This window comes from Onychomys torridus, chromosome 16, assembly GCF_903995425.1.
Source record: "Onychomys torridus chromosome 16, mOncTor1.1, whole genome shotgun sequence".
Classification (NCBI taxonomy): domain Eukaryota; kingdom Metazoa; phylum Chordata; class Mammalia; order Rodentia; family Cricetidae; genus Onychomys; species Onychomys torridus.
The window spans coordinates 47,251,234-47,279,171 of record NC_050458.1 but is presented as its reverse complement, the minus strand read 5'-3'; the positions used below and the strand labels follow the sequence as shown (position 1 = coordinate 47,279,171).

The window sequence follows — 27,938 nt, the reverse complement described above, 5'->3', positions numbered from 1 at the left end:
CTGCACCGGGCCCAAACCTCAGCAAAACACTGACATCTCCTTCTAGCCTTGCCCACATAACTGACTGCCTCTTTCAGCTGGCTCCCACTGCACAAGCTACTCCCCAGGACTTGGGTTGTTCGCTTAGTGACTGGACTAAGTGTTATGTCCAGATATCTACTGTGGGTTGGGTAGCTGCTGCACACCACAGAAATACTTCCCACTGACTTCCTCCATCTATCAGATAGCACTATCTCTAGGAAGCTTTCTGGCTGGATCAATCAAGAGTGTGGCTGGAAGGAGCCGAAACCCAGGTAATGGCGGTTGTCAGGTGGTACAGGGCAGATTTAAGCTTTGACTGTCCAAGAAGAAAAGCCAAGGGAAGGGAAGCCTGGCCAAAATACCTATTCCTTCCAAGAAAAGCTGAGGGAAGACACTATTAGACACAGAGCAGACTTTGACCAAGGACAGAGCTCGGGACAAGAATAACCCAGGATCATCCCCTAAAGCCCTCGTCCATCTGGACACTGACTTAGGGAGGGCCAAGGAAAACAGAACTGAGGAGGAAAGGAGAGACATCTAGCAATGCCTGGAGACATTTTTAGTTGTCCTAACTGTGGGACTGCTCCTGGCATCTAGCAGGTGGGGAGCAGGGATACTGCTAAATATCCTACACCACTCAGGATAGCCTTCTCACACAACAGTAAAGTGGTCCAAAATGTGAACAGTGCCACACTGTTGAGATGCCCTGCCTTAAGGGAAAATTAAGGGGCTCCCGGAGTCTCCAGGAGTGCCATGGACTGGACTTAGAAGGCTGAACATCCAAGACCACACTGTCACTATTGCCACCAGGAGCACCCATAGCAATGGCCTCTGGTCAGGACACTAGAAAACATACAGAGTTATCTAGGCCACGGCCACTATCTAAACGTATAATTGGTAGAGCTACAGTCACATCATTGAATCCCAGCTGCTGAGTGAGCTGGAGAAGCAAGTGCTCTCCCTCAAGTGTTTCGTGTTTTTGTTTTCTAAACCCACCCACCCACCCACCGCTAGGTGTGGTGACACACACCTTTAATGCCAGGATTAATCTCTGTGAGTTTGAGGTCAGCCTGGTCTGCAGAGTGAGTTCCAGGACAGTCTGAACTACATAGTGAGACTCTGTCTTGAAGAAACCAACCAACCAACAGAACAACAACAACAGAAAAGAAAGACGGGTTCACATCCAAGCTGACCTGGTCCCTTAGAAGCTCTCCCTTCAGTTAAGGGAGGAAGCCTTTTCCTTGCAAAGCCATCAACCACAACCTCTCTCAAAGATGAAGGGAACGGGGAGGGACCCTCGTGGCTGGCTCCGGCCCCTAGCTCCACAAGCACTAGCACAGGTTCAACAGATGATGGGTAGATCTCATCCTTTCCACAGGCCAGGAAGTCCCAGACTCTAGTGTTGTCACATCATAGAAACCTCACGGGAATCGGCCAGATCAGACAGCTGGAAAGGGACAGGCTGGGAGTGCAGCCCAGGTCTCTTGGACCAGCTGTGTATCTCTTCTGCATCAGATAAACATTTCTATGGGAACACTTCTCCAGCCCTCCTCCCGACTACTTCTCATCCCCATACTTTTCCTGATGACTGTTGAGATGCAGGCTACTCTGTACTCTGGGACCTTCCAAGAAGCCTCCCCAACATCTGGCTTCCCTTTGCTATGCTGGCCAGTAGAAAGTCAAGCCTCCAAGGTGTAGGTTAGAGCTTGGCAGAGGATTCAGACATCATCAAATTTATTTTACCAATGAAGGCACAGCACAGGGAAGGAAGAGAGTAGGCCAAGGTCAGTCAGGCTAAGGCTTAGGTCTCGTGACCACTGTCAGCTGTAAAATGAAGAGTGTTCTTGAAGGTGGGGTATGGCTGGGGATGATATAGGGATGGTGGGTCTCTCCATGCCTTTGAGGGATACATTTTGGCTTGGCAAGATCAAAGAGGTAGCACTGTAGTTCCAATAGAGCCAAGGCAGCCACCTGCCTCAGAATTCATAAAAACCAGGCTGCCCGCCCTCTGAGGGCCTAACTTCTTCCATAGCTTCCTCCCCTGTGGCCATGCGGCTCTGCTTGAACCCTGAACTGAGAAGCCCACCGTCTGGTCAGTGCAGTTTACAGTAGCCCCATTCCAGGCCCAGCCTCCTGCAACCTGTCCCTATAACATCTCCCCACAAACAGGCTCTAGCTTTTAGCAGGAGAGAGAACAAGGTGATTGTCCCCTGAACCAGCTCAGTGACTGTCCCCAGTTATCTGAGAATAGAGATCATGTTCTTTTAAGGTCTCCTTGAAATAAACACCCTCCCAGGACACTTCTGGGTCTCCTCCAAACTGATCCCTTAAGAAGGGCAGCAGTGAGTGAATGAGAGGCCTAAACCTCTTCTTTCTTGTTCTTGTTTCTCTGCAAGATGAGGCAGAAACATACTCCAGGCTGGTCCTGCCGTTTCTAGAAGCTCCTGGTGTCCTTACGGCCTCCTCATCAGCCTGGGTGAGGCCAGTGAATTTGCTGGCTTTGAGTGTTGCTCTGCAGAGAGCTGGGATGGTGGCAGGCAGCCCAGGAATAGAGTGAGGCCAGCTACAAGCTGACACCTTCACCTGTAATTCAGAGCCAGACTCTACCGCTTCCTCACAAAAGATAGCATCTGGTCTGCAACCCCACCCGAGGATCCAGACCAGGAGACCTCAGCCAGCCCCCCAACACCTTCTCCGTGAGGTCCTGCCTGCAGAACAGTGTCCTCTCAAGACCCCCTCGGTGTGCCCTAAGATCCCAGAGGCTCAGTCTTCCTGGCCAAGGCTCAGACCCAGCTCCTGAGGACTCAGCAAACGTAGGGTCCCCATCCGGAAGTGGCTGGTGCTCACCATGGTGCTGGATGCGGCTATACCACAGCCACACAGTTGGCTCTTCTGACTGGCCTCTTGATGATCCCTTAGGTCCCAAACTGCTCCAGGGCTACAACTCAGACTGGGATCTTGAGATTCTTGGGCCTTTTCGGATCTCTTTCCGCTTCTCCTCCTTCTTCCGGCGTTTTTCTTCTTCCCTCAAGGCCTTCTTGAAAGGGTCAGTGCTAGGAATGAACTGAGATGAACAGAGTGATTTGATTTAGTCTAGGAGTAGCAAAGTGTTTCCTCCGAGCTAACTCATGGAATGCTAAACAAGGGTCCAGGAGTAGGCCCTGCCCTTAGGGAGTCTCAGACAAGGAATCAGATGAAAGGGCTCAAGGAAATGCTAACTAAATCTTGAGATAATCAGGGGCTTGACAGGCTGATAGGGAAGACTGGAGATATCAGCGTGAACTGGAAAACAAATACCCTCTTCCAGGAAGAGGGAGCAGTGTGGCTCTTGGAATACCTGCCTGACACCCTTCAGGTGCTGCCACTAGTGAACAGGGAACAGTGCCCACACAGGAGCACACAGGAGCAAAGCGGATCAGAAGTGGAAGAGATGGGAAGGCCAGGCAGACAGAAATGGGAGAGGACAAGGATTTGGGGCAACTTCAACTTCAATCCCAGGTCATGACTCTTCTCCCTCCATGCTTTCCAGAAGTCTCGCCTAACCCACAGCTTCTGCTGGTCTCTGTGGCTAATGACTATCAAACCTGCATCTCTGGGTCTATTTGTCCGTCACAGACTGCCACTTCCATGACTACACTCCTGCAGGCCCTGTCCACTTTGTCTTATTTGCTCCAATTCTGCTACCACTGCCCTTGGGACCTCTTCCATGGCTCTCTCCTCAGTGGCGTCTGCCTCCTGACTGGCACCCTCTCTTCAACTCTGTTCTAACTTATTCTTGTGCTCCTCCTTTGTGGCCATCTACTTTGTGACTGTCACCTACAACAGCATGTTTCATGACAAAGGAATGTAGGTATTGGGTGTTGGGTTCCACTATGTCCCAAGCACAGAGCACCATAGCAGCATTCCGCATACATTTTTAACAGAATGAATGAATGGGCTCATTAGACTATAAACACAAAAGTATCTGAAACTTAGATTGTGAAATGTGTCCCTTTATGTATTCTTAGGACAAAATGGACACGTGTGGTCAAGGTAGGTGTTAAAACCAAACCAAGAGCGCCACCTTGTGGCATGGCCTACCTGCCACATAAGGAGTCCATGCCTCCGGGAAAGGGGGGCCTCCCAAGAGTTGATGCTCCGAGACAGGAATGATGTGTTCAGGCCACACAGCTAATGGAATGCCCAACTAACTAGGACTAATCCAACCAGGCATCCCACTCATCTCCCAGATACCTACCATTCTTGTCTCATAAGAGAATCTTCTCACTGAGAGGTCCATGCTGAATACAAAAAAAAGTAGGCAGGCTGGGGATTATCTGTATAGTATATATAAAGCCCTGGGTTCAAGTCCCAGTATGGGGGTGGGGATGGGAGTGGTAAAACTATCAGGATTATCCCCAGCCGAAAGAAGGAAATTATGTTGCTCCTATGGTCATGTCTAAGAGCATATTATAATGTTACAGTAAATTTATCCTGGGATTTAGCTGACTCGCCCTCCTGTGGGACAGAGGCATATCTGACAGGCAGGGTGAGAAGCACCCACTTGCAGAAATTAAGCATTTCCCTAGGTGCTCCCTCGTGGCAAAAAGAATCTCTCCAAGGCGCTGAGCACCTCTGCACATGTACTGACTGGGTACACCTAGAATCAAGGTCTTGTCCAGCGCTACTTATCGGAGTTATGATTATAGCAAACAGCCTTGAGGGGTGTACCACTGGGAAGGAGTAGCAGCTACTTTCAGGGGGAAAACCATATCCCCTACCCTTGGAACATAAAACAATGCTGGCTCAACAGGAACCTCAGAGGTTCTGCTAGATGTAAATAGGCAGGTGTGGTCCACTGTGGTTAAGCTAGGTTCAAAACTAAAGTGCTGAACAGAAATTAGTAAACATTGCAGGTGTGGCCATTCACGGTGGCAGATGCCTCAAATTCCAGCACTTGGGAGGTAAATGCAAGATCAGGAGTTAAGGCTAGCCTGGGCTTCATAAGACCTTGTCTCAAAACAAACAAGGAAATGATAGAGAAACCCAGGAAGAGCTGCAGGTCTGGTTGCTATCTTTTAAAAGCCATGTGTCTAAAGTTGCCCCTTGACTGGCAGTTGGAAACCATAGTCTTGATCAGGAAGAGTGGTTCACTGTTCTCAAACTCTGTGAAATTGATATGGTTTATGGTTTCCTTCCAGCAGCTTGGAGTTTGGGTACTAGTTAGATACAGGGTACTCACACAACCAACTCTCAGTAAAAACCAGGGTACTAGGTCTCTAGTAAGTTGACAAAGGAAGCTTATACATGTTACAACTTGTTGTGGGGGGGAATAAATACATCTGTGACACTGGGAGACAATACAGAAAGCTGGTTTCCCTGGATTTTGTCCCACGTGTCAAAGCTGGTGTCAGATTCCAGGGCTCAAGTGATTGTCCTAGTTAACCTCCCAAATAGCTGGGATCACGTGAGTGCCGCCACACTTGGCCAACAGGTCTCTATAACCTTGTAAAAACTCCCTTGTCCTACTCATATCTGAACCTTCTGAAAGGGCCAGGTCAAAGAAGCGGGTGGACTAGAGAAAAGAGCAGTTATGGGTATCAGGATGGGACACAGGATAATTCAGCAACGACTCAAGCACCCGGGAATGGCTTGAGACTCTGGAAGGCACAGAGAACAACACCACAGTGGCAGACACCACTAACCATCACGGGGTGTGCAAATTCCCATCCACATGATGGAGAGACTCACACTGACACTACTGACAGTCAGTACTGCACTAGTCTGTGTCCCACACCATCCAAGGTCTCCTTGGAGTACCTATGCACACACAAAGATAGTACAGCCTTGCTTCATTCTCCCAGATAAACTATGGTTGTCCCGAAACTCACTCTGTAGACCAGGCTGGCTTTGAACTCAGAGATTCGCCTGCCTCTGCCTCCTGAGTGCTGAGATTAAAGGCGTGCACCAACACCGCCTGGCCCATCTTTTATTCCTAATGCCTGAGCAGTCTTGGATTATACCACACAGGCAACCTGGGTTAAAATTCTGCAGTTAAATACCCTCAATGCACTGAAAGGCAAACAACGTACTGAAGACTTAAAAGTGTAAAGTGGGAGAGAAAGGGCCGCAGGAATGTCTGTCCACAGTGGATGATTGTTGCTTTGGACCCATCTATTGCTTCCTATAATTATTAACATACATTCAATGACATTGGATAATACATTAATTTTAGATGATATTCTGATGGTTCAAAATGAGACACACTAGTCCTCCCCACCCCCCAGACTAGTTGAGTCAGGGACCCTGGAGAACATGATAACTGCAGTCAGTTCTGTAGGTTGGCCTCACCCCGCATTCAGAACAGTGTGGTGGCTCGTCCCTGTAATCTCAGCACTCAGAAGGCTGAGGCAGGAATGTAGAGCTCAAGGTCAACTGGAGTTATGGAGTAAGACTGTCTCAAAAATCAAACCAACAATCAAAAAGCAATACATACATCTAACAGCAGCCTCAATAAACAACATCAAACAAACTGAATGGATTTGGTCATTGCCTCTCAGTCAGATTAATCAGGCAGTAGGCTATTTGTGATTGGTGCTGAACCTTCCTATGTTCTTGCTGAGCACACTAATGTAAGACCTGGTTAAGTTCTCTAGTTCGATTAATAACTGTTCAAGGCAGTTTTAGTCCAGGCTGGCCTAAATTCACTATATACCAAGGTGGCCTCTTGCTCCAGCCTCCTGAGTGCTGGGGTTACAGGCGAGTACCACAACACCTCCCTTCTAGCAACTGTACCCAGACCACTTTTCAGGATTATTTTTGCAGAGAGACTAATCTTGGAAGGATGAGGAATCTTCCCCTGGACAAAGTATAGATCTATTTAATTTGTTATGAAGAAAGACAGCTAAGTTTCCAAGTACAGTGGTCTGCAGGTATAATGCAAACCCACTGTATGCACAGCATCTGCCTGGCTTCCATGGAAAGACCTGGAAGAACATGGTTCCTACGACCATGAGCCCCACAGTCTAGCTCCCACTTTTGCTGCACTGAAGAGCATCTGTGACCTGCTGACATCTATGAATAGTAGCAGGCTGCATGGTCAGCCTGCAAGCAGTACAACCTAGCCCCGTCAGACTCACACCCTCTCTACACAGGCGTCCGTCCCGGTTCCCTAGGCATGGGGGGGCCCTGCCCTGCTCCCTCTGCTCCCTTCCTCCCTGTATGTGTCACCATCTGTTTTCTCAAACTGCAGCTGTTAGCCCCCAGAGCCAAGTTTAGAACTCTAGATGAAAGGCGTGTGTAGGAGTAGGAACAGAAGCCCCAGTGTACCAGTATCAGAGGCTCCAAGCAGGCAAGAACATGATCTGACCTCACCTGGTCACTCTCACATTCACGACTTGGGGTACATAGTGTGCAAGAGATAAAGATGCTCATAGTCTCAGGAATCCCCCCGCCCAATCTCCACTCTACCCCCAGCTATGGTGCACAGTCAGGGAAGAACAGTGACTTGCCAAAACCTTCAGTGACTTGAGTAATGGTTTCTGGATCCATATTCTTGGATTGTCGGGTTCCAAGTTTAAAGCTCTCACAGCCTTCCTGAGGCCGTAGCCCCTGCAGACCCAGCCTCCCATACCCATCAGAGATAAAGCAAACAGTGGCAGGCCCCAGCAGCTCACCTCTGTCCGGTCTATTTTAAACGGGTTCTGGAAGTCAGAGTCTTTCTCACTGAGCCCCAGCTCCTGGGCCATCTGTGAATGAAAAGGCTAAGTCATCCTCTTCCGCCTTCTGCTCCCACCATGTAGGAACCAGACCCTGGGCCAGACGCGGGCTAAAAACAATCCCTAGGGACCCTCTCGGTCAGCACAGAACCCCTTGAACTAGGCCTCCATGACCCAAAGCGCTCTGAAACACACAAACACACATAGCTAAGTGTCCATGACCAAGGATAACTGATAAGGCCCACCAGCTGACAGGGCTCCCTGCCCTCTTACCAGTCCTTACCAGGTTGAGGATGGGTGAGTGGGGGCCCTGGTCAAAGACACCTGTCTGGTTGCAGAAGCTGATGCCCCAGCGGATGAGGAGGTTCCAGTTGGAATTATGGTCAAAGTAGTGGTGCACAATCTTCGGGAAGCGCAGTACCACATCGCCAAAGAAGGCTGTGTTCTCCACCACGTGGGAGAAAGCTGGCAAGAGGGTCTTAGTGAGTCGTCAGGGTGGCTGCTCTCTTCCTCTTGTCCACCGAGCTGGCCCCAGACCTCCTCCAGGAATGGAGGCATTCACTAAACCCACCAATCAGGGAAGGGCTGGCACCCACCGATACAGGCTGTTCACTGCATGTGCAGTATGTGCTAGGGCCTTCTACCCCACTGACGGACTTTACAGGGAGAGGCAACTGCTGTTGCTGTTTTACAGGTTAGGTGTTTGTTTTGTTTGTTGTTGGATTTTTTTTTTTTTTTTTCCCAATTTCACATAAGCTAGAGTCATCTGGGAAGACCTCAGAGAACTGCTCCCATCAGACCTGGTCTGTGGGTACATCGGTGGGGCATTTTCTTGATGGATGATTAATACGAGGACCCAGCCTACTGCGGGTGCCACCTGGGAGCCACCCTGGCTTATACAAGAAAGCAGGCTGAGCAAACCGTGCGGAACAAGCCAGTAAGATGCACTCCTCTGTGGTCTCTGTATCAGCCCCTGCCTTGGCTTCCCTCAATGATGGACTGTAATCTGGAAGCAAAAAGAAACCCTTCCCCACCCCCTCACCCTGAGTTGATCCTGGTCAAGGTGTTTATCACAGGAACAGGAGCAAACCTGGACACAGACAGGAAACTGGTGCTTAGTAACTGATGAGGGTCAAACCTAGGCTGTAAACCTGAGGATGTGTTCAGACTCACAACTTGCTGCTTGGAAGACACACTTGTTGAAGTCAGGCACAGCAGTGCATTGGGCAGTCCAAAACCAGGGCTCAGGAATTCAAGGTTATCCTTGGTTATAGAGACATGGGACCAGCCTGGCCTACATAAAATCCTAGGTATTCCCTTGTTTTGAAAAAAAAAAACAAAAACAAAAACAAAAACAAAAACCATTTACTTTGTGACTCAGATGGGCACTGTTTTGCACAAAGATGCCAGCTCCCCAGGCATGGCGCCCAGTGTCCAGAGATGTCTTGGTGTGAACTGTCTGTGCAGCGTCAGTTCTGTCAGGATGGCCAGCAAAGAGTTGTAGTGTTTTTGTTTAAAATAGTCTTTCCATTTAATTTTCTTTTTGTTTGACGAGGCGGGGGGGGGGGGGGGGGATGATGGGTCCCAAGCACCCCAAGTAGGACTGAGACTTATGTAACCAAGGATAGCCTTGAACTCCTGATCCTGTCTCTACCCACCAACAGTTGGGATTACAGGGGTGCACACCATAACTAGCTTTAAGTTCTCCTCTCTCTCTCTCTCTCTCTCTCTCTCTCTCTCTCTCTCTCTCTCGATAGTGTCTTTGTGCGGCCAAAGGCTAAGCTAAAACTCAGTATATAGCTCAGGTTGGCCTTGATTTCATGATCTTCCTTCTAAAAGGATTATAGGTGTGAGCCTTTCCTTTAAAATGGCTAACTGATAAACCTGTCTGGGTTGGACAATGGCCTTTTTTTTTTTAAAAAAAAAAAGACTTATTTATTATGTATACAGCATGTATAATTGCAGGCCAGAAGAGGGAACCAGATCTCATTACACATGGTTGTGAGCCGCCATGTGGTTGCTGGGAATTGAACTCAGGACCTTTGGAAGAGTAGTCAGTGCTCTTAACCCTGAGCTATCTCTCCAGCCTGGACAATGGCCTTTGACAAAAGAGAAGCTACAAGCTTTAGAACAGCTGGTTCAAGAACAGTTAAATGCTCAACACATTGAAGAATCTACCAGCCCTTGGAATTCTCCTGTATTTGTTATTAAAAAAAAAAAAAAAAAAAAAAAAAGCCTGGTAATTGGAGAATGCTGACAGATCTGAGAGTTATTAATAAAGTAATCCAGCCGATGGCCTCCCTACAGAATTGGATGCCCTTGCCCTCTCTGCTACCCAAAGAATGGCCTATGATAGTTATTGACTTAGCAGACTGTTTCTTTACCATACCTTTGTAAGAAAACGATAGAGAAAAAAAATCTGCCTTCACAGTACCTAATTATAACAATTCTCAGCCAGTCAAGAGATATCAATGGAAGGTCCTCCAACGGGGAATGTTAAATAGCCCTACCCTATGCCAATATTTTGTGCAAAAACTATTGGAGATAATTCCTGTGAAATTTCCACAATCCATAATTTATCATTATATGGATGATATCTTATTAGCTGATCCAAAGTTAGGCACCTTAGAAAGCATGTTTGAAAAGTAAAAAAAGCTTTGCCTCGCTGGGGATTACAAATGAATCTACTCCATCATGAGTGTATTTCCTCAATTTACATCTTAATAAATTCTGTTACCCATTTAATAGACTCACATGGATTGATCATAATAATTTAAGACCAACCTGGTCTCCATATCAAGTTCTAGAATAGCCAAGGTTACACAGTAAAACCAAACCAAACCGTGAAGTGCTGGTCGGCAGGAGTGGGGAGTGTGACCACTGAGAGAAGCTGTTGCCAGAGAGGACAAAGGGCGGGAAACATCCCGTCATCTTACTTGTTTTTCTGACCTGGTCTGAAAAGGGATGTAAGGAATTTGGGGTTTTCCTACAGTAGCAAAGAGTGCTGGTAATCACACTCACTCGGCTATTTGATAGGCCTCGGTCACTTCTCCTTCCAATGGGAACAATCCCTATTTGCCTCCCCAAAAGTGACCGGCAGACTCTGCTCTGGCCCTCGGAGCGGTGGTAGGCAGACGCTTCTCTAGTTCCCCCGTCCTAACCACAGAACAACATAAAGGAATATGTGCTAAGGACAGAAAAATTCTGTAATCATGAGTGGCTCCGGATTCCAGAAATGTTTAGAGAACCATAGACTAGGCCAACTATTCAGGTATCACACGAGGATATTCCCAGGAACAAATGATAACAACAGAGAAGGACCAGCAAGAGAATACTAGGGTAGCAGGGAGCCAAGTGAAGTGTTGGAGAGACCATACCATCTTTCAGCTTCTCGTCCTGGGGGAAGGGCCCGTCTGGGAGCACATCTGCAGCTGTGAGCACTGTCCGGGAATCCTCCAGCACCTGAAGGAACCCTGTGTCAGCTAAGTGGCTTTGTGGAGACCTTCACACAGCCTGGCTCCATCTCATTACCTGAATCCCACTCCAATTCTTCTGGTTAAACAGCTCATCCCCTCCTTGAACTGTCCCCTCAGAGAATGCCTCCTCATCCATCAGCGCACAAATCAGAGAGCCCTGCCCTGCTGTGAGCTGCCCCGTCCCCTGACACACCTTAAAGAGTCCCTTAAGCATGACGTCAAGGATCTTGTACTGCTGGTGGATGTCGTTCAGTTGTGCCAAGTTCTTCAGGGCCAACAACTGCTCCCGCCGCTTCACCTCAAACATCTTCTTGTCTGAGCACCATGAAGTTAAGGGAGGAGCACAAAAGCCCTACCTGGACAATGCAGTGGCCCTGACCCAGAGGGCCCCTTCCTAACCTGTGCCACTAAAAGCCATGGATAGCCATGGCTGGATGCCCCTGGGAAGAGACTGCTTGTGGAGTATCCAGGTCCTGTAATGTACCATTTCTCAGAGAGCTGAGGCCCAACACTGAGACCTGGCACCTACTCTCCTGTGTCTTCCTGTCATCTCTCATAATCATTCATTGTTCCAGGACATCCAGCAACCTGCTTAGACTGTAACCTCAGCCTGAGATACCCCCACCATTCTCCTGGAGTTTCTATCCTCAAGACCTTGCTCAGAAGGTACACAGTACAGTGTTTCTCCCAAGACCTCATGTATCCACCAGAGCCTCGCCCACAGACAAAAAGGCCATTCGTTCGGATGTTGTGGAGGTTTAAATGGAGAATGGCCTCTATAAGTCATATTTAAATGTTTGGTTCCCAGTTTGTTAGATCCTCTAGGAAGGATTAGGTGGTGGACATGTGACCATGTTAGAGGTGTGCCACTAGAGATGGGCTTTGAGGTTTCAAAAGCCCACACCAGGCCCACTCTCTTTCTCTCTGCCTCCTGCCTCGGGATATAAGCTCTCAGCTACTGCTCTAGCACCATGGCTGCCTGTCAGCTGCCATGCTTCCCACCATGATGATCAGAGACTAACCCTCCGAAACTGTAAGCAAGTCCTCAATCAAACACAGCCTTGGTCATGGTTTCTCCACAGCAACGGAACAGTAACTAAGACGAGTGCTTTCTCCTTCTAGCTCTGTGGATGCTTCAAAACCAGGGATGATCCTGTCTCATCCTTGTGTTGCCAAGGCATGGCTCAGAGGACCAGTGTCAAGACAAGCTAGCAATCCAAAGTTCTGGAGGACCCACCTGGGGTCTTACCAGCAGGGCAGGATCTTACCAGCCAGGTGCTACACACGCATACACTCCTCACTGCGCCTTTGCAGACCTGAGAGATGGACCCAAATTTCAGTTAACATACAGGGGAACTGGCTCAGGAGAAAACTGACTTGCTCACAGTCAGGTTAGAGCTTGTTTCCTCTCCCTCCCATTTTTACCAACTCTGTCTGCTCAGCTCTGGAACTCCCCCAAGGAGTTGTGGGCGCTGAGAGACCTCGTTTACCAGCCCGTCAAAGGCAGCCCACTCACCCCACCCAACCCCCAAAGAGATACAAATCTTGAGGCTCGGGTCCAGGGTGCTCTTTAGGGTGCCTGTGACTTCTGTGCCAGACAACAGCAGGACAAAGGAGGACACCAGGAACTGAAGAAGGCCCATATCGGAGACTCTGGAGCGAGAGGAATAAACCAAAGAAGGCAAGCGAGTTCAGTGCAAAAGCAACTTTCCCAGACATGGCCCGACCCCCAAATCCCAAGAATCCAGCTCTGGAAAGAAAGCCCTGAAGATCTAGCCAGGGCTGGTGACTAGCAGGCACACAGTAGGCCTATAGGATTGTAGGAGAAAGAGAGGAAGAGAGATGTTAGCATTACTTATCATACTGGATTGGGGCCAACTGAGACCAGAGTGCAGGTTGGAGTCTTGACCACATCTGCCTTTGTTACTGAGCAATTGCCCCAGCTCTCCCAACCAAAGCTTCCTTGCCTGTAAAACAGGGCTTCGGAGGTCTCTTTCCTGAGGCAGAGAGGCAGGTCTGGAAGATGTGCTCTGTCTGGAGGAATGCCCACAGCACCCCTCTCAAGTCCCTGGCCCTAACCTCCTGGAGGGTCAACCAGGAAGTCTCAGGCAGATGGTATGTAAAACTTGTGTGGTTTCCCTCCTCCAACTTCTTCCGACATCAGAAAGAAAGAAGGGACACAGGGTGGGAAAGGAAGTGGGGAACTCTTGGAGATTACCACTCACTCACATGGGAACCACAGGAACCACAGGAACCACATGCAACATCTGTTCCTATTCCAACAGCCCAGAAAGTTCTAGAGCCGGAAACATACACAGTATGGCAAGCCAAACTTGCCCCTTGTGTAAGAGACAAATCGACAAATACACAAATATATATACAAATATATATATATATATATATATATATATATATATATATATATATATTTTTTTTTTTTTTTTTTAATTTTTTCAAGTTTTTTTTTAAAGAGAAAGACAGGACTAGGGAGATGACTTGGCTGGTAAAGTTGGAAGCATGAGCACCTGCGTTTGACCTCCAGCCTCTATGTACAAGCTGGGCACAGTGCATGTCTGTGGTCCTAGAGCTATTGACCTCTGACCTCCACATGCACAGAGAGAGGCACACACACATGAACACATACACAGTTTAAAAAGAAAATGGTGAGAGGAAGCTGGTCGGTGTAATAAGTAGGGGCCAGGAGCAGTGGCTCATGACTTTAAGCCCACCACTAGGGAGGCTGAGGCAGGAGAACTTCCTTAAGTTTGAGACTAACCTAGGCTACACGCTGAGATCTTGTCTAAAACTCCAAAATGGACAGAATAGGGGTGGAAGACAAAAGTCAACGGAGGCCTCATACTCAGATACCCAGCGTTACTAACGTGGAAACTGAGGGACAAAATAAACGAATGAATGAACGAAGTGGCTGTCCTGAGTCTCACACTTGTTCCTAGACTGAGTCCAAAGTCCGACTCTCAGTTCAGTGTACTGTCTCTCGTCTTTAAATAGGCACAGGGCACCTCGTATCAGAGCTGGCCATACGCCAGCCCCAAGTTTGAGTTGCTCGGCGAGAGGCCCTTAGGAGAACCTCTGTCCTGATTTAGACGGGACAGCCCCGACTTAGACGGGACAGCTGAAGCCTAGAGGACTCCCAAGATCATCCAGGACCCTCCACCTTCCGCTTCACGTTCCAGGACCCAAGGGAACCCGAACCAGGCCACGGCAAAACTTAGGTAAACAGAAATCTACCGTACGAACTAAGATAATTTAGGCAGGGCGGACGTGAGAAAGGAAAGTAAGAGGCGGACTGTGGAGGACAGGTCTGGTTTTCTGGACTGTAACTCTACTATTCGGCCTCTAAATCTCGCGTCTGTCCAGAGCGTCCCCAGAGCTCTTCTAGGCTCGGCAAGCGACTCTGAACCGGGTTTGAAGAGCCAGAGGTAGTGGCCGGCCGCTGGTCGGTTCCAAGCCGTGGGCCGTCCGAGGGGCTAGCGAGCCCCTTGCAAGAGGGGTCCGAGTCTCGAAACCCGGACGCAGTGCGGGGGGCTCCGCACTCCCCTCCCAAGAAGCCGATCTGCACCCCACCACCACCTACCGGGACCGGCGGTGCAAGGAGGTGAGGGCAGCCCCTCCGCGTGCAGCTCAACTGCCAGACGCTTGCAACTCCGCCGAAAGCGCGGAACTCTAGAGCACCGAGCCGGCCGCGCTGGGAGACCCACCCAGCGACCGTCCCACCCACTGCGCTACTCCGGACCAATGAGAGCGGGCCGCGACCGCCGCGCTCCGCTGACCTCACTTCCGGCCCCGCCCCGGCTGGGCTCCGGTGCCTGTCCCTACCGCTGTCGGCCCCGGCGTGGACCCGGCGAAGGCGTCGCTCGGCGCGGCAGCTCTCGTTTCTGGTCGAGTTGGAGGAAGTTAAGCAGCGGTGGGGGCCTTTACTTTGCATAAAGCGCGTCAGCAAACCCAGGCCCGAAACTCTGGCTGCCCGGGCGCTGTAAGTGCCGTGCCTGGTGATGATGTCTCATCGGAGTCGGCTTTAAACCGCAGTCCACAAGATCCAAAGAACTTTTTAAAGGAACTAGCAGAATCCGCAGCGCGGACCGCGGGCACCCCCTACTTTCCCCTCCAGTCCACTAATCTCTAAACCAGAGTTCTCCGTCTGTTCATACATCTTCAGTTTTTGCTCGGGGCTGGGGGGTGTCAGGGCAGCTAGACACGGAGAAGACAGGTGGAGTGGTCAGTTAGAACACAGAGGCCCAGGCTGGGCTGATAGACAACAGATGTGCGCAGACTTGTCTGCCAGCAGCCAGCGACACTGGGTACCGAAAAGGGCTTTGAGAGCGCTGGCTGGAGCCAGGGGAGCTGAGGCAGCTCTGCTCGGCGAGGCAGGCTGAGGGTTTGGTTTTCTTTGCCTGAGATTTAAACCTCTCCCCATGGCCATCTGAGGTAAAGTACCTCTCAAGTTCCAACCACAAGGCCTTTCTCTGCCCTCCCAGCTCAGGGTCCACCTCATGTCCTCTACGAACAAACTACTCTGAGGCACTCTGCACATGCTCCTTAAATGCTATCTCCATTCTGGCTCTCTCCATCCTTTATTGAAACAACCCAGTGTCCAACTGACTAGCTGAGGAACAAGTTCCAGAAAGATGAGTTCAGAACGGAAGCCCACACAGGAATGTGAATGCCTTGTTTTATTTCCTGAGTCCATTTCCACGGAGGAGTAAACACGGCTCCAGATGAAGGACTGAGATTGTCCTTTTCCCACCAACAACTGTCCTGAGTTTGTCTATAGGTCTCACTTCTTTCTGTGTCTGGGCCTTTATGTCCTGAAGGCTCAGTCTCTGATGTGGGACAGGGAGACAGACACACCTCCAAGGCAGCTGGTGTGAAGCATGAGAGGAGAATAGAAGAGGGATGGAGCTAACGAGGCAGGGAGGGAACCTCGCACTTCCAGAGCCCAAAGGGGCAAAAACTGCCAGATAAGAGGATGGATGCCGGGCCGGAGGGATGCTCAGCAGTTTAGAGCGCTGGCTGCTCTTCCAGAGGACTCGGGTTCAATTCCCAGCACCCACATGGCAGCTCACAACTGTCTGTAACTCCAGTTCCAGGGGATCTGACACCTTCACACATGCATACATGCAGACAAAACCCAAATGCACATAAAGTAGAAATAAATCATTTTTTAAAAAAGCATTGATGCTTCTACAATTTTGAAGTATTCCTCCTCCTCACACACACACAGGCACTATAATGTCTCCAGCACATCACAACCTAGGGAATTCCGGCCTCCAAGACAGCCAGGCTTTATTCTTCCCTGCCCCTTTCTCCTCTGCTCTTTCCCTCTTCCCCCATTTTTTGAGACACGGTTTCTCTGTGTAACAGCCCTGGCTGTCCTGGAACTCTCTCTGTAGACCAAGCTGACCTTGAACTCACAGAGCTCTGCCTTCTTCCTCCTGAGTGCTGAGATTAGTATCTCTCTCTCCTTTCTCTCTTTGACAAGGTATTACTATGTAGCCCAGGCTGGCATGAAAATTTGAGATCCTCTTGCCTCAGCTTCCTGAGTGCTGGGATTTACAGGTATGTGCTACCATGACTGGTCTCAACCCCAGGCTTTCTTAGGACGTATCACTCACCAGCCCTCCCTACTTGGACTAGGGAAAAGCATAGTGCTACAGCCTTCATGGCCTTGGTGATGTTGCCCAGGCCAAAGCCTCCACATGCAAGAAAGGATACAGCATGTCTTGAAGGGGTGGCTGGGCTGGGAAGGTGCTGGAGCGAAGGCCCTCCAAGGAGGCCTGCAAGGTCTGCATTGTGTTGTGGTCAGTCAGGAGACCCACATTCTGGACCTATGGGAGAAAGGACAGGAGAGACAGGACCTCTCTAACTGTCCCCCACCACCCATATTCTTGACTTCCCAATGGCTTAAGTGACCCAAGCTTCCACCCTCCGCAGAGATGGTCTAGCCTCATACAACTGCATAGCATCCTTTTTCCACTCACCTGCAGGAAGAAGCCATGCAGGGCCTTGAGTGTATCACTTGGGAGAGCTGACAGGTCAGTCAAAGCTGCACCTTGCAAAATGAGACCCACCTCTTCCCGAGAGAGGATGTTGCTGCTCCTGTACTGCACAAACTAGCCCAGAAGAAAAGCCCCAAGCGTTTGTAATTAGAGGAGGTGCCGTTTCTGTGTATCGCTGTGCCCGGCACTGAGCGGGGAACAGCATTCTCAAGTCAGGGTCCTGCTTTTAAGCTCTGCACTGGTGAGAAGGTGGGGTTGTCTCACGGGAGAACAGGGCAGGTGAGGTAGACTGCGGTGCCGGGAGAGCTGGCCTCAGTGACTTCTGCATCAGGCTCCCTCCTCCCCCAGCCTTGCACGGCAAACTCCTGGCCAAGATGGACTTAGTGTGGTGGATCCTGTCACCTCCCTATGTGCTCTTGACCCTTCCACACTCATCTCACTTCCCAGACCACTGCCTCCTTCTGCCTATGGATCCTTTGAGCTTCGGCTGAAACATCACCTACTCTTCACATAAGCGATTACTTTTCTCTGTTTGCACCTCGGGTTGGTTTGGGGGGAGCTTTGCTGTCACCCATGAGCTTGTTCCTTTTGTTCTTTATTCAACAAGAATTATGTGCCAAATGCTCTATCGTCCAAAATACCACACTTAGTTATGCATTTACTTGTCTTTCTCCTTTCCTAGAATGAGAGACCTCTGGAGGCAGAGTATGTGGGTGGCTTAGTACCTGGACCTGTCATGTGGCAACAACCCTGCTCACTGTTTCACGAAAGAAATAAGAGAAAATGTGTCCTAAGGTTAGAGGTAGCTATTCACAGGAAGTCCCTGGGCAGGTCTCTTGTAGAGTGAAGGCTACCTAACTCCTCTGCTCCTTGAAGATTAGGGTCACCTAAAATACCGTCATGTTTTGGACCTCTTTAGCAGCACCCTGCTGATACCTTCCGACCACAGGACTATCCTTTCTGCACTTACCACAGTCATAAGTCTTAATATCTCAGGTCGGAGGAAGGAATTATCTCCAGCATCCAAGAGGGTGAACAGCAAAAACCGATTCCAGGGCTGGGAGGCCACATGAAGTGCTGCAAGAAACATCAGTCCTCAAGTAGTTAATGCTGTTCTTCTAGAGACCCAGGAGCATGCCCAAAGAGGAGTTTTTCCTATTGGCTTTAAAAAAAAAAAAGGGTTGGGGATTAAGCTCAGTGGTAGAGCGCTTGCCTAGCAAGTGCAAGGCCCTGGGTTCGATCCTCAGCTCCAAAAAAATTTTATTTTTATTATTATTATTATAAATAAATAAAAAAGAAGGCTGCACAGTTGCAGACAGGAAATTAGGCAGGCTGGGTTCATGAGGTCTCTTGCCTGGACTTCTACCCACCTATATGGACTCTCAGTGAGAGTCTATACCAAGACTAGGGGAGGTAGACAACTGGAAGGTGTCTGCGACTTCAGAACACTGTGACTATGTTTAGGCATAACGCTGACACTCAGTGCCCACATCTGTACAATGGGCATGACAGTGTCCTTTGCAGTGCTGGGAAAGCAATGGGGCAGGAGGATAGCAGCGTTCATTCCCTCCAATTTTTTTGTTTGTTTTTCAAGACAGGGTTTCTCTGTGTAGCTTTGTGCCTTTCCTGGAACTCACTTTGGAGACCAGACTGGCCTCGAACTCACAGAGATCCGCCTGCCTCTGCCTCCCAAGTGCTGAGATTACAGGCGTGCGCCACCACTGCCCAGCCCCCTCCAGTCTTGATCATGGGAAAATGAGAGAATAAAGAAGGTTTCTACCAAGGTCGGGGCTCCTGGCATGCAGGTAGTCAAGCAAGGCTTCCAGACAGCCAACACAGGCTTGAGATAACAGAGGGTCTTTCTGGGGGAGAAAAAACAAAACAAAAAACAAAAACAGAATTAGGGGTCAGGATTTATTTGTTTTTCTGAGACAGGATCTCATGTAGTCCAGTCTGGCCTCAAACTCCAGGATCATCATCATCATATATATATATATACCAATAAGGCTTAGTTTTAATAAAGAAAAGGTTGGGGTTTTTTTTTAGTTATTTAGATTAAGTTTTTCAGATATGGAACACAGTCCTGTAGATAAATTTTGAATGTATGTTAGTCATCTGTCACATACAGTGCACAATGCTTCTATTAAGTAACACCTTTTTGTGAAGCATCCCTCTTTATTCTTCTAGAAACAGGTCTCACTATCATATACCTAGCTGACTTAGATTCTGCTGTGGAGATCAGGTTGACCTGTGGCAATCCTCCTGCTTCTACTTCCCAAGTGCTAAGATTAGGGGCACAACAAGGCACTCAGGTGTAACAAACTTGAAAAAAAAAAAAAAGATTTATTTACTTCTATTTTATGTGTCTAAGTGTTTTGCCCATATGTAAGTCTATGCACTATATGCATAGTGCCTGGTGCCCTCAGAGGCCAGAAGAGGGTGTTGCAGCCTATGTGAGCGACCATGTGGCTGCTGAGAACTGAACCAGGGTCCTCTGCAAGAGTAGCCAGTGCTCTTTCTTAACTACTGAGCCATCTCTCCAGCCCCCAAGGATTTATTTATATTTATTTATATATATGTGTGTGTGTGTGTGTATGTATGAAAGCATACCATGTGAACGCAGTACCCACAGAGGCCAGAAAAGGACATTGGTTCTCTGGGAACTGGAGTTACGGATGCTTGTTGTCAACCATGTGAATGCTGGAAACCGAATCCAGGTCCTCTGCAAGAGAACAGAGTACCCCGAAGCACTGACCACCTCTCCAAACCACTGAGTCACCCTTTTTTGAAAGAGTGATTTGTTTCAGAAAAGGAAATGGACCCTGGGGCCCACTAAAAGGTATCTTGAGTGTAGCTAAACCAGTAGGTATCAATTATTTTTTTTTAAACATCAGAACCTTTATCCAACAAAACTTTATACTCTGACAAACACATGAAAAAATTCACTATCACCAGTCATTAGGGAGATGCAAATTAATACTACTATGAGATAAAGCTAAAATTGAAGACTGACAGCCCTGTGAGCCTATTGGAAGCTTTCTCCGCCCCGCGGAGGAAGAACCAGAGCGACTTAAAGTGTAAGACTCATGTGCCATTGTGGTACTGAAAATGGAAGGATTGTGTCAGAAATAACGTGAACAGCCTTCAAGAGCTGAAAGAGGCCCTTGGGAAGAGTTCACTTCCCCCTATGAGCTCCCAGCCTGGCCAACACTGATTTTAGTATGTGGGTCCACATGGAAAACCCCAGTTACGGAGTTCTTGCTTAGTGTGTGAGAACACTGGGTTTGATCCCTAAACTACACAAAGACACCACTGACCTATATAGTGAGTTCACCCAAACTTCTGACCTGCCTGCAGGACTATGAGGGACTAACAGGACTGTAGGGGTGTTTATATCACTATGTTGGTAACTCATTACAGAGAAACAAATGAATCACTAATATATCATTTGACCCAACAGTCCCATTTTGGGGTATTGACCCAGAAACCTTTATTTATCCACATCCAAACGTGTACTATAGTAGTAAGAGCTACTTTCTTCAGAACTGGGAGTGGTGGTACACACCTGAATCCCAGCACTGGGAGGCAGAGGCAGGAGGATCAGGAATTCAAGGCAAGCCAGAACTACATAAGACCTCGTCTCAAAAAAAAAAAAATTTTTTTTGGTTTTTTTTTTTTTGTTTTTTTTTTTTTAAAGCTAAGGATTGAACCCAGGGCCTTGCACTTGCTAGGCAAGCGCTCTACCACTGAGCTAAATCCCCAACCTCCCCCCCAAAAAAATTTTTTAAGAGGGGGAGACATCCGTTCTGCTTGGCTAGGATCCATTCTCTCTTGAAAACAATTTTACTTTGGAGAAGCATCCGTCACCTCTCATTCAGTCCATGTAGGCTGCACAGAGTCAACCATATATGTTCCAGCTTCCAGGAGGCATTAACCAGGCCAAGCTAGCATGGTGATTATACCCTCCTCCAGGCTAAGGAGACTCAGTTCCAGGAACTTCAGGGAAAGAATTTCTTTCCATTAAGGATATCAGCCTGGAGCTGCTGCTCATGCAGCCCGTGAGATTAAAGGGGACACTAGGAGCACAGAGCTGAGCTAAGGGAGAGGTTCTCTAGCCTGAGACTCTGTGTTTGAAGCCATTAGTACCCCACACTTCTCAGTCAGGAACCAACTCAGGCTTTGGTTATCATTGCTGGGTTTTTGTTTGGTTTGGTTTGGTTTAGACAGGGTCTCAGATAGCCCAGGTTAGCCTTGAATTCTCTATATTTTAATGATAACAGTGATGATTAACCTTGCTTTCAGCCTCACTGAATCTGGGCACACCTCTGAGGGATTCTCCTGATCAGGCTAACTGAGGTAGAAGAAGTGTGGCATCACTGTGGCCATGGAGGCCCCGCTGGAAGCAGGTCAGAGGGGCAGCTGGTGCTTTGTGCCTACAGGCTTATGTTTCACGAAGTCAGCCCTTCTACGCTATCCATCCTTCACTGGCATCAGTCTCTTCAGCCTTCCAACATGGCAGGAAGACCAGCAGCTCTTCGGAAATCCTCTAGGCATTCAGTGCTGGAACGGGCCCACGGATGTAGCCAGCCTCGCGGTAAGTGGCTACTGATTCCCAGCTCTCCAGTGTGGAGCCAGCCACAGTTGACATCAGAACTGTCTCTCGTCTGCCAATCTAATAGACTCTTTTTACTACATATTCATTCTATCTGTTCTGTTCCTCTAGAGATCTGGAATACAATGATCTCTGAACTCCCGGTCTTCCTGCCTCCACCTCCCAAGCGCTGGGATTTCACGTAGATGACACAATGGCTGCCTCTGATGGAAACATGAGTCTCCCGAGAGAAAGCCATCTTGTCCTGCTGCCCTGAAACCAGGAGTTCCCACTGCCGGAGGCCCACTCAGCCAGAGCCTGACCTGCACCAGGAGGTTCTGAAGGCCGATGAGCAGGGAGAGCACTTGTGATGTTCCCAGTGGAGCTAGGACAGTGTCCTCAGGAGTTGGCGTCAGCTGACCCTCTGAGGGCACCAAGGCCACCAAGGCCGAAGAAAACCTTTGCTGCAGGGCTGTCCGCAGGAATCGCAGGATGGCAGCTGGAAAGGGGAGACTCTTGACACCCGGTTCCTCCCCACTCCCCCATCTTCTACCCAGAAGGGGAAATGGTGCTGATAAATAATTATGGTCTGGGTGCATGGTCCCATCTCAGAATCTGAGGGGAGGGCTTTTTCTCCTGCTGGGAAGTCCACACCATACCTGACAGCAGTGCAGATTTTTTCTTTGGAAAGCTGAGAGCCTTCAACACTTGGCTCAGATCCACAGATAACGTCTGATGAACCTGGAAGAGAAGCGGGTGGAAAGGGCTAAGCCCAATCAGTGTTCTGGAGACGAGGGGTAGAAAATGGCCTGCCCACTTCCTGTTACACCTGTTACATCAAGACATCCTGACGTCAGGGGTGTGAGGAGGACAATCAAGCCTTCGCCTAGAGAACTAACTCCCCTCTGAAGTCATCCCGGACATCAACAGCCTCCAGGAAGCCTTCCTTCTCAGCCTCATGTGTGGTTTGATTTCTAGCTCTACTCACCTAAGTCAGAAGACCCAGAGAATGACACACCAAATCAAAACCTTGGCTCTAGCCAAGGCTGGTGGCACATGCCTGCTGTCCTCTTGAGAGGGGAGGATTACACGTTTGAGGCCAGCCTGAACTATACAGCGAATCACTATATAAATGTAGTGCGCAAGTCACTGCGTCTCCCTCAACCTGCCCTAGCAGTGCTTCCTGCTTTCACTACATCCAGAGTTATTTTGGAGACTGGTTCAGGAGTGCCGTAAGTAAACATGAGCCTAATGTCCAAACTGAGAGCTAGACAGGGTGGCAGGTTCAAAGGTTCAAAGCCAGTCTGTTCTGCTCTCCTCCACCAGAACATGAGCCGTCGGAGGGCAGCAATTACTACTCTGTTGGCTCAGAGTCCAGCACAAAGAAATTCCTTAAACATCCTAGACTGAATTAGGACCGTGGAGCTGGGTCGGAGCAGGTTGTCAGCCAGGCACGGTCAAGAAGAGGGAAGGAGGAGCAGGCTTCTACCCAGGCACATCACCACAGAAGTGGCCCAAGCTCCTTACAAAGAAAAACAGGGAAGGTTTCTGGTCTGAGTCAACCATGAGACAGTCACAGGGACTCACACCTAGAAAACCACATCTGGGAGGTAGAGGCAGGTGGATGAGGAGTTAAAGGCCAGAATCAGCTACATAACAAATCTGAGGCCAGTCTGGGTTACGTGACACCCTATCTCAATAAAATTTAAAAAATAAATAAATAAATAGACAGGCATGGTTATACATGTCTTTAATCTCTGTGAGGTGGAGATCAACCTAATCCATAGGTTGCTCATAGCAACCCACATAGCAAGCCCCAGCCAGGGCTACATAGAGGAATCCTGTTATCAATAAATAAATAATAAGGGGTTGGGGATTTAGCTTAGTGGTAGAGCGCTTGCCTAGCAAGTGCAAGGCCCAGGGTTCAATCCTCAGCTCCCCCCCAAAAATAAATAAATAAATAAAGAAAGAAAGAAAGAAAGAAAGAAAGAAAGAAAGAAAGAAAGAAAGAAAGAAAGAAAGAATAAACAAAAATCAACCCAGGTAACACCATGCAGAGTCTGCCTCAGCACATAACTGCCAGAGTCTGTCACTACCACAGGAGCCCAAACTGATTTCCCTTCTAACGGATGAACTGTGGCCATCACTAGCCTGGCAGTGCTGTGGTGCTGCGCAGATACTCGGAGACAGACCTCGAGGGGCAGCTTGGGGAAGAGATACTTGAATACGAACTAGCAGAGAGTGGCGCTCACAGAGGGCACTGTGCTGACAAGGTCCTCCGGAAGGACACGAGGTTTTCTGTGCACCCACCTCCAGCAGGGACAATGACAACTAACTACTTGTGGCACTCTGCGTCTTGCCACTGGGCACTACAAGGTCACAGCTGGCTCTTCTTGTCTAAGCCGGTCTATTTGTTCAGTCCCTCATTCTAGCCACACTCACCGGCTCATCACTAAATCCGTACCCAGGTCCGAAGCGGAGCCTGTGCTCATATTGTACTCTGCCCTGGAGCACCTTTGCCCACCCCCTTTGCCCAACAGAGTCTTCCTTCAAGGCTTGACTTAGAAAACACATTCCCTAAGGCCAGGGCCAATGCTCTAGGCATTTTTATTTTTTCTGTGCTCAGAATACAGCCTGACATGGAGGGGATCCGTTTGTGAAGAGTAATTTCAACCCAGCTGTCGGTAACCCTGACTCCCTCGATTCCCACTTTGTAGGTAAGAATTCTGAAACTCAGCATAGTTAAGCATTTTGCCAAGGCCACACAGCTAATATGCCACAGAGCTGGGGACAGAACTCAGGACTTCTTCAAGTGCTGGCTCATGTCCCAAAGACATGGCACCAGACACTAACCTGCAAATTGCCATCCTGCTGCTGGGCAGAGAAGGAGGCAGTGAGCAGCCAGGCAGAGCAGAGCAGTGGAGTCCTGGGAGAGCCCACTTCTGTCCAGGTAAGCGCCAGCATCTTCTCCAGAAGCTCCACCAAGGCGGTGCTGCTCAGCAGTACAGCAGCAGCTTCAGGGGGAAGAGGGGGAAGAGGGGAGGGGCGGCCGTCTAGCCCAACACCTCTATGGTATTGAGTACCTACTATGGTGTTGAGTAGGGCTTCGGGCACATAGAAATAAACAAACACGGCTCGTCGAGGGGACCTAAAGAGCCTTGCACATTGGAGAATCACAGACTATCAGAACTGGAGGGTCGGGGCTGGAGACATGGCTCAGAGGTTAAGAGCACCGAATATTCTTCCAGAGGTCCTGAGTTCAATTCCCAGCACCCACATGGTGGCTCACAACTATCTGTAATGAGATCTGGTGCCCTCTTCTGTATACATAATAATAAAAAAAAAAATCTAAAAAAAAAGGTTGGGAAATTTAGCTCAGTGGTAGAGTGCTTGCCTAGCAAGTGCAAGGCCCTGGGTTCGATCCTCAGCTCTCCCCGAGAACTGGAGGGTCTCATCATCACCAACCACATACAGACACCTCAATATGTTTTAAGAAGAAAACCCCAAGGCCACCAAGGACCCCTGCCACTGGCCTCTTCGGTGAGGCCTGGGCCCCTGTACCTCTTTTCTGGCTACTGGGTGTGGTCCTATGAAGACTCCAGTACAAGAAGCTGAAGGAGGGCTGCAGGATGTCCACATCTGCAGGGCTGCACTTCCCACACAGCTTGCTGACTGCAAGAAACCAGAGACCCTAGGTAGCCTAGGACACAGTACTCCATGGTTTAAGTACTTTTAGACTTCGCACAGATGTTGGCCAACAGCTGGCGAACTCCAGATGCCAGTCTCGGGGGAGAACACAGACATTATGGTACAGCTAGTGGAGAGAAGGACGGTGACAAACTTGAAGGGATCTCTGTTCACACGCTCTGTCTGTATAAGCCACATAAGCGACCCACAGCCAACTGGCGGCCTGAACACACTGTTAGGAGTTCGCTTGTCAAGGGAAATCCTCTCACCATGCATGTGTCAGCCTGCTGCCTCAGCAGTGGTCCTCACTCCCTAAGACTGCCCAGCCACTTAACCATCCCCGCTGCATTCCCAAGGGAGTTCTGTGACGCTGGATGGACAAGTCCTACACTTGCTATCCTCCTGCCTCTACCCCTTCCTTCTTCCTTCCACCCTCTCTCTGCTTTTTAAGACAAGCCTTGTGTATCCTGGACTAGTCACTGATGGTGGTAATGACCCCCTTGATCCTCCTGCTTCTGCCTCCCAAGTGCTGGGATTACAGGTGCACACCACCACTCCAAAGCTTTCCTTTTTAAAACACAGAATCTTGCTGTACAGTCCTGGCTGATCTTGAGTTTACAGTCTTCCTGCCTCAACCTCTAGAAGTCTCTGGGTACAGGTAGACACTTTTATCTGGTGTGTTCTCTTTCTTGTATTGCTGCTTTCTGGCTAACTCGACTCCTATTCAGCCTCCAAATTTCAGGCCGGGGATTCTAGTGTTGCAGGCTTTCATGAACTGCCCATGCTGGGGCATGGCTCTTCCTCCACTTTCTCCTCCTCCTTCTCCTTCTTCTTCTTCTAAGACAGGGTTTCTCTGTGCAGCCCCTGGCTGTCCTGGAACTCACTCTGTAGACCAGGCTGGCCTTGAACTCACTTGTAGATCGCCTGCCTCTGCCTCCCGAGTGCCGGGATTAAAGGCGTGCGTCACCACCGCCCGGCTAGGCTTTTCAATGGTGCTGTTGCCTTTGAGTTAGCCATGTTCTTAATCCCACTAACCTCATGGGCTGAACTGGGAGGGAATCCTCTTTGGTCTGTCAGAGCCCCATCTGAGCTGAACAGACATTTCCTTACATCTCCCCAAGAAGAGGGATGCAGCATTACAAACATTGTAGAACCAAAGATGATGCAAAGTGGAACAATTGCATGGCCTCTGCTAGAGGTGGGTAAGATACACAATTCAGTTTAAGCCATCGGAGGGTGGAGCATCCATGGAGAAATCCCAGGGTAGCCATCTTTCTCCATGTGGGGTGACATGCTCCCTTGATGAATTTGGTCCACCATGTATGTGAGTACAGGGATGTCCCCCAAATGGGTGACAGACCAGACAAAAACACATACGGAACGAGATTATAAGGAGCTGTGGTGTAAGCAACCAAAGTTTAAATCAAGAGAGTCGGTGAGATGGCTCAGTGTGTCCAAGCACCTGCCACAAGGCCTGAAAACTGGAGTTCACTCCCTAGAACCTACAAGACGACATAAGGAGGGAACTGGCTCCACAGAGTTAACCTCTGACCTCCACACATGTGCTGAAGCATGTCCGTGATCACATGCAAACCATACACACACGGAATAATAATAAATGTCAGTTTTGTGGCTCCTTCCCTGAGTGGTAAGACACACAGCTGAGGCTGCCTAGAGGAAATATCCCTATTTAAGCAAGGAACAACGATGTGAAAAGGCCCTGAAGATGGAACTCTTCATGACAGCCTCTGATTGGGCAAGAAAAGTGGTTGAGAGGAAGGATGAGCTAGAACATTGGTTCAGAAAGATTTGGCTCAGGCCAGACACGGTAGTGTGCATCTGTAATAATAACCAGTGTTCAAGGGGCTGAGGCAAAAACAATTGCAAGTTTGCAGCGATCATGGGTTATCAAACAAACAAAACAAAAAATATTCAGTCGCCAGATTAGCTCTGTAACCATTCTGGCCAGCTGGACTGCTCGTCTGCATTCCTAACCAGGGCGTCATGATACCAAAGAGCAGCATTCTAGACAACTTTTCCCCCTCTTCCTGGGAGCCCCACCCTCCTCTCCACCACCATTCTGATCCTACCCAAGTCTCTTTCCAGTTTATGGCGGCCACATCACACTCTGACTTCTCACCGGCTTGTGGTCAACTGGGCAAGAAGTCTCCCCTCAACAGCATCTCTACTCCGGAAACAGTCCTTTCCTCTCTCAGACGGAAGGACTCAAGAACAGTGTGTAAATGTCTACTATATTTCACATGTATACATACATACTCGAGACAGGAGTTAGCATTTAATGCAGTCTAGGATGGCCCTGAATTCACTAAATAACAAAGGATGATCTTGAGCTCCTGATCCTTCTCCCTTTTAAGTTCTGGGATCACAATAATAAAAAAAATAAATTTTTTTTTGTTTGTTTGTTTTGTTTTGTTTTTCGAGACGGGGT

The 27,938-nt window shown here is 49.0% G+C and overlaps 2 protein-coding genes across 4 annotated transcripts in view; both read right to left on the bottom strand.

The window, feature by feature from the left end:
• Positions 1 to 1,145: 1,145 nt before the first annotated feature.
• Ccdc134 (coiled-coil domain containing 134) lies at positions 1,146 to 14,920 on the bottom strand. Of its 3 annotated transcripts, XM_036209048.1 has the most exons (8): positions 14,790 to 14,920; positions 12,735 to 12,847; positions 11,388 to 11,509; positions 11,096 to 11,180; positions 8,002 to 8,183; positions 7,677 to 7,748; positions 4,259 to 4,301; positions 3,023 to 3,085 (listed from the first exon to the last, which is right to left on the bottom strand). In XM_036209048.1, exons 2-7 carry the CDS (start codon positions 12,835 to 12,837, stop codon positions 4,269 to 4,271), a joined length of 597 nt encoding a protein of 198 aa, XP_036064941.1. In that variant the 5' UTR covers positions 12,838 to 12,847; positions 14,790 to 14,920; the 3' UTR covers positions 3,023 to 3,085; positions 4,259 to 4,268. The 3 variants fall into 3 exon arrangements, with proteins under 3 accessions (XP_036064939.1, XP_036064940.1, XP_036064941.1); XM_036209046.1 differs by lacking the exon at positions 4,259 to 4,301 and having other exon boundaries at positions 1,146 to 3,085; XM_036209047.1 differs by lacking the exons at positions 4,259 to 4,301; positions 7,677 to 7,748 and having other exon boundaries at positions 1,146 to 3,085.
• A 950-nt stretch (positions 14,921 to 15,870) lies between these two features.
• Mei1 (meiotic double-stranded break formation protein 1) overlaps positions 15,871 to 27,938 on the bottom strand; it is a 66,566-nt gene continuing 54,498 nt past the window's right edge. Inside the window, exons 23-31 of the mRNA XM_036208431.1 lie at positions 25,364 to 25,474; positions 24,656 to 24,816; positions 22,462 to 22,543; positions 22,126 to 22,301; positions 18,992 to 19,073; positions 18,182 to 18,288; positions 17,194 to 17,325; positions 16,928 to 17,040; positions 15,871 to 16,074 (exon numbers count right to left, since the gene is read on the bottom strand). Of these exons, the coding sequence (XP_036064324.1) occupies positions 16,029 to 16,074; positions 16,928 to 17,040; positions 17,194 to 17,325; positions 18,182 to 18,288; positions 18,992 to 19,073; positions 22,126 to 22,301; positions 22,462 to 22,543; positions 24,656 to 24,816; positions 25,364 to 25,474 (1,010 nt within the window). The 3' untranslated portion in view covers positions 15,871 to 16,028. The remainder of the gene's footprint in view (positions 16,075 to 16,927; positions 17,041 to 17,193; positions 17,326 to 18,181; positions 18,289 to 18,991; positions 19,074 to 22,125; positions 22,302 to 22,461; positions 22,544 to 24,655; positions 24,817 to 25,363; positions 25,475 to 27,938) is intronic.

Bases quoted from the DNA above. Each gene is read 5' to 3' on its own strand.
- Ccdc134 (XM_036209046.1), bottom strand. From the start codon at position 12,837: ATGGGCCTTCTTCAGTTCCTGGTGTCCTCCTTTGTCCTGCTGTTGTCT. The intron at 11,510-12,734 runs GTATCTCTTTGG...CATGGTGCTCAG, and splicing joins GGACCCGAGCCTCAAGATTT to ACAAGAAGATGTTTGAGGTG. The intron at 3,086-7,676 runs GTGAGCTGCTGG...TGTTCATCTCAG, and splicing joins TTAAAATAGACCGGACAGAG to TTCATTCCTAGCACTGACCC.